Source organism: Lipotes vexillifer, unplaced genomic scaffold (genome assembly GCF_000442215.2).
Source record: "Lipotes vexillifer unplaced genomic scaffold, Lipotes_vexillifer_v1.1 scaffold2108, whole genome shotgun sequence".
Taxonomy (NCBI): Eukaryota; Metazoa; Chordata; class Mammalia; order Artiodactyla; family Lipotidae; genus Lipotes; species Lipotes vexillifer.
Genome location: NW_006778569.1, coordinates 7,725 through 20,436, shown reverse-complemented (window position 1 = coordinate 20,436; position 12,712 = coordinate 7,725). Strand labels below are relative to the sequence as shown.

General features: G+C 53.4%; 1 protein-coding gene across 1 annotated transcript in view; it reads right to left on the bottom strand.

Annotated features, from left to right (window-relative positions):
- LOC103085493 (lateral signaling target protein 2 homolog) overlaps positions 1–12,712 on the bottom strand; it is a gene marked incomplete at its 5' end in the record, with an annotated part of 46,101 nt that overhangs the window by 26,449 nt on the left and 6,940 nt on the right. The window contains one exon of the mRNA XM_007451697.1: positions 4,648–5,901. Within this exon, the coding sequence (XP_007451759.1) occupies positions 4,648–5,901 (1,254 nt within the window). The remainder of the gene's footprint in view (positions 1–4,647; positions 5,902–12,712) is intronic.

Here is a 12,712-nt window from a genome sequence, read left to right as displayed (position 1 = left end):
AATGACACGGGGCTGGTGGGGTTGGGGGTCCGGGGGTTGTGGTTGGTGGGGGGGGGGGGGGGGGGTGTGGGGGGGTGTGGGGGGGGGGGGGTGGGGCGGTTTACTGCTGAGGAAGGGAGTGTGACGGCAAGGGTCATGGCTTTGCTGGGGCGACTCTACTCCTAAGGGTGGATTCCCAGAGACAGACACAAAACCGTAAGGAGAGGGACCACAAGGCTAATCAACAAAATACGGAAATGGGAAAACATACAGCAAGTTAGCATTAAGTCCTACGAATACTGTGTTTTAATGAATTTTGCAGATAAATGATCATTAAATAATATTCAGTGAAAAAAATAATAAAAGTTAAAAAAATAACAAAACTGCTCATCAGATTTGGAATGGTTTTTATTTCCTTCTTTTACTCTTTTTTTTGTTTTCATAAGTTTCTACAATGAATGGGGACCACAATTGAAATTAGAAAAAAGCAAGAGTCAGTGTTATTTTTTCAAGAAGGTTGGAAACACACTTTAGTAAAATGTCCACAGAAAGGACCAAACAGACCCAAGAGGGGGCGAGTTTCCATCCTCTAGACAAGTGAGCTCTCCTGCCAGCCTCAAGAGTGTGGACAGTTCTGGATGATGAGGTGAGTCTAGGCAAAAAACAGGAAGCTTTTAAAAATGCTAAGTTTTCCCCCAAAAAGGTTAATCTTCAAGCACTGAAAAGGTAAGAAAGAAAAGATCTGAAGGACACTTGGTTCTGAAACATTCTGCCCACTACTGTGCTGGGGCGACGTCCCCTACCCCGGGCAACAGCACGGCTGGAACCGGCCTGCGTGCAGCGGCTGAAGACAGGGCCTGGGGGAACGTGCAGGGCTCTTCCCGCCCAGGCCCTTGCTCCAGGACCCACCTCCGGCCTGCACCGTACCCCCAGCAGCCCCGTCCTTCCACCTGGTGGCTGTGCGCTGCTTGTGTGGGAGGTGACACTCCAGGCGTCCCCGGGGAACGTGGCCCCAAAAGCAGACTCGTGGTCGCAGCTTGGTGTATTCCCTTCATGGCACCCGACTCAAAGGTGGCACAGAGCTCTGAGGCTGCACACGTCTGACTCACGCACGGGGCCACACGTGCGGTCACTCCTCCTCCAGCGCACGGCAGGGGCCACAGGGGGACCTGCTGGACAGGCAGGCCTCATGGTCAGCTCAGGATGTTGGCTCGTCACGGCCGAGTGATGACCAAGCACGTCACCAGACAGACGGGCTCTCGCTCAGGCAGGTCAAGGGTGATGCCAGCCCCTCTAGGCACTTCGAGCCACGGCGGGTGCCAGCCTCTCCGGGGTCCGTCTCTCCGTCTGCCAGGGGCGGGGGGTCACCTGCCCCCGACACAAGCCTGGCCGTGTTCATGGGAAGCTGTGCACAGATGATACTAACAACACCAACCAACGCCCGGGATCTCGCCGTCCGAGTTCTCGTGAACTTGCTGCCTGTGTGAGGCTGGTCTTCTGTGTCTGTCTGTTTCAACAGGCTGCTTTCGCCCCTCCATTCGTGTTAGATCACGCTCTGCAAGGTTGGGCCGCCTCCCCCGCACCCTGCTCAGCCACCCAGGAACCCACGTGCGATGTGAAGGGTTGATGCTCCCCATGTCTGCGCTGCCCGCGGAGGGCACAGGCGCCACCTGCTGACCTGATTCTCAGCTGCTTCTGGCGCAGTGCTGGGTCCCGGGCGCCGCTGTCCACGGTCCTGGCCCAAAGGCCTGGCTGCCCTGATCCCCTGGCCACCCTCAGACCCTCTGCACCTTCTGGAAATGCTTCTCTGGGAGATGGGAGCGTCTCCCGAGGCCTCCATGGAGGCTTGTTTCCTTTTCTCAGCTCAGCTTCTGCATTTGTGCTAAGCCAGAGGAGGCCTGGGAAGCTGCCGGCCTGACGTGAACGAGCACAGTGTCCACGGCGGGACACGTCAGGAAAGCAGGAGGGGGTTCCAGACAGAGTAAGTGTCCACTGGCTGTCACCTGGACACAGAGCAAGAAAAGCGGGGCAGGTCAAAAGCTGAAAAGTCCATGTATCTGGTCAAAGAATTTGTGATGGCTTCATATCAGCCTCGTAGGAAAATGATCCACTTACCAATCAACTCTGGGCCACTGAGTTGGAGGCCCTGAGGGAGGAAGCCGCTCCTTAGGTTGTGGACAATAATTCATTCCACTGGACATTATGATGTTGGGCTTGCACCTAAAAAATGGCCTCATCAAAAAGAGCTGCTCATTGGGACTTCCCTGGTGGCCCAGTGGTTAAAAATCCACCTTCAGATGCAGGGGGCACAGGTTCGATCCCTGGTCAGGGAGCTAAGATCCCACACGCCACGGGGCAACTAAGCCTGCGTGCTGCAACTGCTGAGCCTGCGCGCTCTGGACCCACCTGCCACAACTAGAGAGAAGCCCACGCGCTGCAACGAAAGATCCCGCGTGCTGCAAGGAAGATGCCGCGTCCGAAACTAAGGCCCGACACAGCCAAATAAATAAATAAATAAATAAATATTTTTTTTAAAAATAGCTGCTCATCGCGGCGCCGTCTGTAAGAGCAAGACTGGAAACAGCCACGAGGCAGGTGGCAGGGCCTGACTGCACGGTGGGCCAGCCACACAGTGTGGTCCCACGTGGCTGAAACTGACAGTGGAGACATCTCTAGAAACTGTCATGGACAGGCCACAGGCCTTCAGGCTAGAAGGCCAGGAAAGCAAGGCAGAGAAGAACAAGGTCCTCTGCCAAAGAATGGGGGCGGAAAACACGTGCCCGTGTGTGTGTCCGTGTGTGTGCCTGTCTGTGTGTGTGTGTGTGCCTGTGCGTGTGCCCATCTGTCCGTGTGTGCGTGCCCATGTGTTTCCGTGTGTGTGTGTGTGTACAGCCTTGCTTCTACTTTTTAAATTGAAGGATAAATTATAAAAAATTGGAAAACTGTAACTTTAGCAGAGAAGGAGAATAAGGTAGAAAGACAGATTTCTCTGGGTATATCTTATTTTGTAGATTTGGCCGGGAGCCATGCAAATTTTTCACATAATCATAAAATTAAATTAAAGGCAAATGGCAAAAATCTCTATACAGCTCATGCTAAGTGGAACAAATTAACGTGCTGTGGGTGAAACTTGGGCATGACCTCAGAAACAGAACGATTTCAAGTGAGTTGAAAGCAGTCACTCAGCTGTATATTCTAGTGGGATATGCCCGAAGGTCAAAAGAACTGTTAAAAAAAATCTTAGATGATGACAAGTATTTGTGAGGATGTGGAGAAACAGGAGCCTCGCACGTGACCAGGGAATGAAAACTGCCGGTGACAGCTCCTCAGAACGTAGAGGCACCGTGTGAAGCACGAATTCTCTCCTAGAGAGACACCCAAAGAACTGAAAACTCACAACCACACAAAAACCTGTACATAGATGTTCACAACAGCGTTAATGATAACCAAAAAGTGGAAACGGCACACCCGCCCATCAACAGATGAACAAAATGTGGTCCATTTGTACAGTGGAATATTATTCAGCCATAGAAAGGAAGTCCTGACACCTGCATGAAGGTGGGTGAACCTTGAAAACATGATGCTCAGCAAAAGAAGCCAGACACAAAAGGTCACGTGAGTGATTCTACTTATTTGAAATGTCCAGAATAGGCAAATTCACAGAGCCAGAAAGTAGATTCGTGGCTGCGAGGGGCTGGGGAGTGTCTACAGAACCCACACAGAAAAGGCTGCGGCGGAGCCTCGGAGTTTAGCTCGAGAAGAAAGAGCGGCCCCGAACCCCACGGGCTCCCGGCCAGCCCCTGCCCACCGCTGGGGGAGCTGGGCCACACTCTGCTCCAGCAAGAAGGTGGCAGTGGCCGCACAGGCCCGCAAGGCGTCTGCCCCTGCGCCCAGACGGCCCCTCCCTGCTGACCGCCCCCCTGTGCACAGCTCCCATGGCTGCGGGCAGGGGCCTGTCCAGCCTCCGGGCTGAGCCCCCTTCCCTCTCTATCCTCCCACCTCCCTTTGCACACAGTGAAGCCAGGATGGGAGCCTGCGAGGCAGGGTCTGGTGAGAGGACAGTGCAACAGCCGCGCGTGAGGCCCCAAGGCTGGGCCCGGCTCCTCCTTTCCCACGTCCAGGATGGGGGCCGGAGGCACGTGGTGGGCGCCGGGGCAGTGCTGGCTGAATCTGCTTCATTCAGGATAAGCCCCGGGTGCGGGGCAGGGGAGGAAGAGCTGCCATGAGCCAGATGTGTAGGAGTCAGGGTGTCACAGAGCCCTGCCCGCCCTGCCTGCTCAGCTGCCTCGGGGGGAGAGAACGGGGTCCTGGGGTCACTGCCCGAGAATCTGCCCCAGGGTGGTCTCGGGATCCCACCGCTGCCCCCGGGGCAGGGCTGAGGGTCTGTGTGGCTAACCGCGGCCCACGGGAGCTGCCACGCCGGGCAGGTGGGTGCTGGGACCCAGCCCCCGCCGGTCCGCACACGCCGGTCACACCACAGCAGTGAGAAGGGGCGAACCGAGGGCCCGGCCCTGCGCCCACTCACCTGAAGGTGCCCGTCACGCCAGAAACGGAGCGGTCGGGGCTATGGGGAACGCTTCTCGGTTGGATGTGGCAACTGGGTCCCGGAGGGCCTGACCAGCAGCTAAACCGACTAGAGGTGAGCCCAGGGGCCATTGCGGCTCTTACCTGGAGCCCGGCAGGTGCTGGGGCTCCTCCCCGGCCTCCGAGGGCTGCCGGGCCTCAGCCTCCTTTTGCTCACTCGCTCCGCCGCCCCCTCCAGGCAGCCCGACTGCCGCGTCCACCTGGGGCCCTGAGGTGTGTGCCAGGCACTTGTCGGAAGTGGGGGCTTTGGGCTCCTGCCCGCCGGGGGCGTCTTCGGAGGGCAGGGGGTCTGGGGCGCCCAGCGCCGTGGGCAAGGCCTCCGGGGCAGGCCGGACCTCCAGCAGTCCCGCGGCCGAGCCCTTGGCGCAGGCCTTGGCGGAGCCCACGTAAGAGGAGCGGATGACGCTTCCCGAGCCGCACTTGCCGCGCAGGCTCTCGGCCGCGTCCTCCCTGCTGCCCGCGCAGCCCCTGCAGCACACGCAGGAGTTCAGAAGGCTGTTGGCAGCCGTGGCGCTGAGTTTGTGGGGGCCGCCCTCCGTCCCCTCGGCCGCCGGCTCCCCAGGGCAGACGCCGTTTCCGAGGACTTCTGGGTTGGCGAGGGCAGAGTCCAGGGAGCCGGGCGACTTGGGGTTGAAGATGACCGTGGCCGAGAGCTTCATGCCCCCCGTCCGGTGGGCGATCAGCTCGGCCGTCTGGGCGTCCTCCGCACTCGCCTCCCAGCCATCCAGCTGCGGCTGCGAGTCCGGGCAGCTGCAGGAGCCAGGGCCCACTGCCCGCGTCTGGTCGCCCTGCCCGACGTGGCTGCCGCTCAGGTCCTCCGGCTCGGCGGCGGCGGCTGCTCCGGCCCCCGCCCCTCGGCTCTCCCCGCCCCGCCCTCTCTCCTGGGGGCCGCCCGCCCGCCCACACCGGCCGCCCGGGGGCTCTGCCGCCCCGTCCACATCCTCCATGAAGAACACCCTCCCTTCCTCCTCGTCGCTGCCCGGCGGCAGCCGTGGGCCGCCCGGGGATGCCTGCCCGAGGGCACCGCGGTCGGCGCCCGGCCCGTGCGCGGGGGACTGGCAGGCATTGGGCGGGGACAGGAGGGAGGACATCGCGTCCCCAGCCCTGTGCACCATGCGGCTGAGCTGCTCCAGCTCCTGGTCGTCGTCCTGGACGGAGCACGCCAGCTCCGCCTCTGCGTGCCTGGGCTCGGCCGGGCCGAGGGGAGCGGGCAGGGCGGGCTCCAGGGCAGGGGCCACCGGGGTGTCCGCCCGGATGGGGAACTCCACGTCTTGGGAGATACAGAGGTTCCGTTCCAGCGTGTGAAGCTCCTCCTCGGTCAGGGTCCGCAGCAAATCCCTACAAGCGTCAAGACAGAAAAGAAGAGTGTGGGTCCCAGAGGCCACACCAGCCCCCAGGCCGAGTGGGCTCGTCACCAGCAGAAGAGCAACGCGGTGTCCACTGCCTGCAATTAACCTCCCACCATGTCGCTTCCTCCACCAAAAGAGGTGCGTCTCCAGGGTCCCCCGGGCCGCGGGGCAGGACGACAGCCGTGTGGGTGGCTGACTGTGATTCTAGAATGTGCCCTTCCTTAAAAATGAGACGCTGAACTCTTGCTGAAAACCCTGATTCTTCGTGATAATGTTAATTAATAAAATTGTATTGATAAAATTACAAATTATTAATCAATAAATCAATTAATAAAGACTTTCAGGAGTGAAAGGATATATATTGGTTTGTATATAGATTTCATCCTTTGCTTCAACAAATATTACTGAGCACTGCCTATGTGCCAGGCCCTGGGTGACACACAGGAAGACTGGCACGGTCCCTGCTGAGCAGGTTCCACAGGAAGAGACAGATAATAAACAAGCATTTATGAGGGAAGACTGAAGTACAGTAATGACAAGAGCAGCCAAGGACGGAGCCCACCAGAAGGGGGGCACAGCAGGGCGCCTTCCCTGGGGGGAGCGGCATTGAACCGACACCCAAGGTGGAGTGACTCTAATGACAATGACGGGGATGAGCCCAAAGCGGGTCCCACAGGCCGGTGTATGCTACTCTCCGCCGGGAAGAGCTCAGGCCTGCGGTCTCAGCGCCTGGTTCAACGTCCCAGTGCAGTCGGGGAAACACACGGAAAGGTGCACTTCTCAGAACCGCCCAGCTGTGGATCTTCATACACTGAGCACACCCTGCAAACAGCACGCAGATCAAGAAATACAGCGCTGCCTGGGCTCCCAGGCGCCCCCCACGTGCCTTCCTGGTCACTCCCCGCCGTGACCACGGTCCCAACTACCACAGCGGTGGTCTCCCCTGTTCTCTAGAGAGACGGCAACCTGCAGCCTGCACTGCTCCGTGGCAGGCATGTTTGCCAGTGCTGTTTGTGCCGAGGTGCCAGATGAAACACAGGACACCCAGTTAGACTGGAATTTCAGATAAACAGCAAATACTTTTTAGAGTAAGTATGTCTCAAATGGCCCCCACTGGGGACATATTTACACTAACAAAGTATTATCGTTTATCTGAAATCTAAATTTAATTGCACACTCTTTTTTTTTTAAACCTTTATGTGCAATTACATTTTATTTTTCCTATGCTTTTTTTTTTTTTTTTTTTGGCTGCTCGGCTTGTGGGATCTTAGTTCCCCCTGACCAGGGATTGAACTTGCACCCTTGGCAGCCGAAGTGCAGAGTCCTAACCACTGGACCACCAGAGAACTCCCCTTAATCACATATTCTGCTGTTTCCCTTTGCCAGCTCTGACAGCCCTCTCTGGTGAGATTCACGGTCATTGTAGATCATTCCGTCTCCTGGTGGAAACGCATCACAGTTCACCTCTGAAGCTGTTCCACCCCGGAGGGGCCCTGGCTGCCAGGGACCCACATCTTTGAGCCCCTGTCCTGGGGAGCATGGGGTGTGTTTCTGCAAGCACGCGTGCTGAGTGCTGGTGAGGGGGTGTGTCCCCGCCGACAGCCCACAGGGTCCGCTGACAGTTCTGCATGCCCCACATCCTCATGGGCACTTGCACTTTTCCACTTCATCGTCTCTGGTGAGTGTGCAGTGGTATCTCGTTGTGGTTTTAAACTGCTTTCGCCTGCTCATTCAGGAGGTTGTGCACCCATTTATACGTCGATGGACCCTTAGACAGCCTCTCTGTAGTGCCTGTTCAGGACTTTCACCCATTTTTTATTGGGTTAACTGTCTGTTTCTTACCGACTGACAGGAGCTCTTTATGTATTGTGGATGTGAGTTCTTTATTGGATGTTGTGTCCAACTCTGCGGCCTCTTCGCTCTCTCAAAGGTGTCTTTTGACAAACTGAAGTTTTAAATTTCAGTAAAGTTCAAAATGTCATTTTATTCTGTGACTAGTGCTTTTGCGCCCTGTTGAAGAAATCTTTGCCTACTCCAAGATCACAAAGATGTACTCGATTTTTCCCTCTGAAAACGTTCTTTTACTTTTCACGTTTGTATCTGCAGTCTACCTAGAATTGATGTTTTCATAGGAGTGTATTACGGATCTTTTTCCTCATATGGATATTTACTGATTCAGCCATTCATTGGAAAAAGCCAACTGTTCTGCTCTGTCACCTGTCATGAATCATATGTTGGTCGCACCAGACCCTCTGTTCTGTTGAACGCCCCGTGCACCTCATCTCTGCCAGTACGGCTACAGCTATACAGCAGGAAGTGTCTCCAGTTCTGCTCACTTTAATGAAGCACACCCAGCAGAAATGCACACATACGTTCACAAGCTCGGTCACACCAGCATCGTCTGGAAACTACCCAAAAACCATGAGGAGCAGAACAGATAAATAATATTCTTCTTTGTCCTTTTTCTCCAGCAATCTTTTTCTTCTTGGCTATTCTAGGCTCCTTGCCTTTCTATAGGAATTTTAGAATTAGTTTGTCAATTTCTGCAAAGGAAAAAGCTCCTGGGATTTTGATTGAGGTTGCATTGAATTCATAGATTAATTTGAGAATCACTGATATCTTCTCAATATTAAGTTTTCCACTCCCTGAATATGGAATAGCTATTTATTTAGGTCTTTAAAATTTTGTATCAAAAACATTTTGTAACTTTCAGTGGAGGTCTTAGACATCTCAGATTTATGCTAATTAATATTTATTGACACCATTGTAGATGATATTTAAATTTTTTATTGTGATAAAATACTTATAAAATTTACCATCTTAACCATTTTAAGTGACAGTTCAGTGGTATTAAGTACATTCATATTGTTGTGCAGCCATCACCACCATCCATCCCTGTAACAATTTCATCTTGTAAAACTAAAACTCTGTCCTCATGAAACAATAACTCCCTGTTCTCCCCTCCCCCAGCCCCTGGCAACCACAGTTATGCCTTTTGTCTCCATGATTTTGAGGACGCCAGGGACCTCATGCAATTGGAATCATACATTATCTGTCTTTTTGTGACTGGCTTATTTCATTTAGCATGTCCACAAAGTTCATCCACATTGCAGCATGCGTCAGGATTTCCTTCCTTTCTAAGGCTGAATAATATCCCAGTGTATGGCTGGACCATGTTTTGCTTACCCATCCATCTGTCAACAGCGGCTTCCATGTCTTAGCTATTGTGAACGATGCTGCTATGAATACGAGTGTACAAATATCTCTTCAAGATGCTTCTTTCAATTCTTTTCGGTATAAACCCAGAAGTGGAACTGCTGGATCATACGGTAGTTCTATTTTAATTTTTTGAGGAACCTCCACAGCAGCTGCACCATTTTACATTCCCACCAACAGTGTACAAGAGTTCCAATTTCTCCATATCCTCCCCAGCACTTGTTTTCTCTTTGATAGTAGCCTTCCTCATGGGTGTGAGGTGGTATCTCATTGTGGTTTTGATTTGCGTTTCCCTGACGATCGTGATGTTGAGCATCTTTTCATGTGCTGTTGGCCATTCATGTATCTTCTCTGGAGAAATGTCTGTTCAAGTCTTTTGCCCATTTGCATCAGATTGTTAGGCTTTTTGTGGTTGATTTTTAGGAGTTCTCTATATAGTCTAGATACTAACCCCTTACCAGATATATGATACGCAGATATTTTCTCCCATTCTATGGGCTGCCTTTTTACTCTATTGTAGTGTTTTTTGATGGAAAAAATTTTGAAATTTTCACAAAGTTCAATTTGTCTATTTTTTTCTTCTGTTACCTGTGCCTTTGGTGTTACATCCAAGAAATCACTGCCAAAATGCAATCTCATGAAGCTTTTGTCCTATGTTTTCTTCTAAGAGCTTTGTAGTTTTACCTCTCACATTTAGGTCCTTGATTAATTTTGAGTTAATTCATATTTATATGGTGTTAGGTAAGGGTCCAACTTCATACGTGTGTGCATATGTGTGTATCTCTTATACCAGATTAAGGAAATTCCCTTCTATTTCTAATTTGCTAAGAGATGTTTTCATCATAAAATAGGCATTAATCTTTCAAATTATTTTTCTGTTAACTTTCAAAATGATTTGGTTCTTCTTCCTTTTTAAAAAATTAATACAGAAAAACTGATTTTCAAATGTTAAACTCTGATGTATATAATTTAAACTCCACAAGACAATTATTGTTTTGTACAGCCCAGATTCATTTATGTTCATTCACATCAGGGTCTTAAGTCTCTCCTGTGCTTCCACATTCCCATCTGAGATTTTTTTCCTTTGCAGGAAGAATTCCAGTTAGTTTTTCTTTATGTGCAATCTGCTCATAACAAATTTCTTCAGCTTCATTGTTTCTGAATAACCCACTATGTCACCTGCATTTTTTTTTTTTTTTTTTTTTTTTTTTTTTGGGGTACGCGGGCCTCTCACTGTTGTGGCCTCTCCCGTTGCGGAGCACAGGCTCCGGACGCGCAGGCTCAGCAGTCATGGCTCACGGGCCCAGCCACTCCGTGGCATGTGGGATCTTCCCGGACCAAGGCACGAACCCGTGTCCCCTGCATCGGCAGGCGGACTCTCAACCATTGCGCCACCAGGGAAGCCCTGTCACCTGCATTTTTGAAGGATATTTTTCCTGGTTGTAAAATCCTGACTAGCAGCTATTTTCCTTCAGCACTTTATTTTTTTTGGAAATATTTACTTATTTATTTCGGCTGTGCCAGGTTGTGGCATGAGGGATCCTCGTTGCCACATGTGGGATCTTTGTTGCGGCATTTGGGATCTTTTCCTTAGTTGTGGCATAGGGGATCTTGAGTTGCAACATGGGGGATCTTTAGTTGTGGCGTGCAGGATCTTTTAGTTGCGGCATGCATGCAGGACTGAGTTCCCCGACCAGGGATCGAACCCGGGTCCCCTGCATTGGGAGTGCGGAGTCCCAACCACCGGACCACCAGGAAAGTCCCGCTTTCAGCACTTTAAATATGTATCATTTCCTTGCCTTCTGGCTTCCGTTGTTTTGGAGAAGACAGCTGTTGATGTACACGCTTTTCAAAGTAATATGCCCTTTTCCTCTAGCTGTGTTTAAGGTTTTTTCTTTGTTTTCGGCAATTTTACTGTGATATACCTAGATGTGTGTTATGCTCATCTTGCTTTTAGTTTTCTTTAACAGTCTCCTGAATCTGTGGACAGAGATTTTTCTTCAATTTTGGAAAATTCTTGGCCGCTATGTTTTTGAATACTGCTTCTGCCCGTTTTCTCCATTCCTTCCTTCTGATTCCAGTTATGTGCGTCAGCCTTTTGAGTATGTCACACGTCTCTGATGCTCTGGACTCTTCCCCTGCCCAAGTCCCCAGCATCTGGCGTCTCCCCCTCCCCCTCCCCCCATGGCCACTCCCAGCCGTGGCCCAGGCCACACGCTCCCCTTCCTGGCCCAGCATCGTCCACCCTCTCCCCTCCTTCCTTGTCTCCTCTCCCAGCTGGACACCCAGAGAGGGCAGGAGCCTCGGCCTCTGGGTCCAGGGTCAGGTCCTGCTAGGGACACTCAACTGTGTCTCGCCCACCCTGTGCCCACTGACCCTCCAAGGACCCCCCCGGGTCACTCCTCACTGGATTCAGAGCACGTTTGGCTCGTGATGGGGCAAAGGGCAGTTTGGAGCAGGCTTCTGTGCTCTCTGGCCCCCAGAAAGGACAGGCACCAGCAGAGGAAAGCCACCCTGGGCTGGGAAGTCATGCCAGACCCAGGAAGGGCATGGCAGGGGTCCACGGGGTCAGCCCTGGACCAACAGACTGGGAAGGGGGGCTTCTCGGAGACCAGGGACTGTGGTAGGAAAGACCTTGGTGTCTGAGACCACGGGGCCAGGGAGGTGCTCAGAGGACATGCGGGCACAGCCCCCTGCTGTCCCATCCCCGCAGGAGCTGGGCCCTGTCAGCTCACAGAGGTCACCAGCAGTGAGGGCTCCACACAACCTGACGTGAGGTTTCTCAAGGGAAGGCTGAGGTCAGGGGTGCTGGCTGGAGGGCCGGCTGCTGAAGGGCAAGGGAGACCCTCAGGGCAGAGCTTGGTTACCCAGGCCAGATGTCACAAGCCCACAGGACAGCACAGATGGTGCCAACGCCACCCAAGGATGGTCGGGGGGTGGGCAGGATGAGCCACAGCATGCGGGCGCCCGCTGGTCACTCAAGAGAACTGAGCACTTCACCCCCTAAACTAGTCAAAGAACTACTAACAGCCCCTAACCTGGGCGCCAGCCCCAGCCAGTGCGGAGGGCGTGGCCTGGCCCAGGGGGACGTCCTCCCCTCGCAGGCTGTGTGGCCCTGGTCCGGCCCACACCACCCCGGTTTCGGGGCCTCGCCTGTAAGATAGGCCCCATCTGTCTCGCGGGGCCACAGAGACGTTTCTGTGAGAAACCAGAAGAGGGCCTGGTTTCCAGGCCATTAGCCGGGGCCGCTGCTGTCTTAGGACTGGACACTTGCGTGAAGGTCTTAACGCTACTGGCCAAGGACAAGGAACTTGTTCTGGGAGGGAGCAAGGGTGTGGGGTTAGAGGCGCTCCGAGCAGCAGAAACCAGGAGCCCACGACAGAGACCAAGGTCCCAGCACCCCCGAGGTGGACAGAAGGTAGAGAATCAGCTCACACAGAAGTGTGAGGTTTACCGCCCTCTAAAGCTCGGCGGGGACAAGCTACCCACCCTTGAGGTGTCCTGTGAAGGCAAAGCAAGACCAGCCTCGTCCAGAGAGGCCATTGCCAACCCCCAGGAGCAGTCACAGAAGGGAGGGGGCTCAG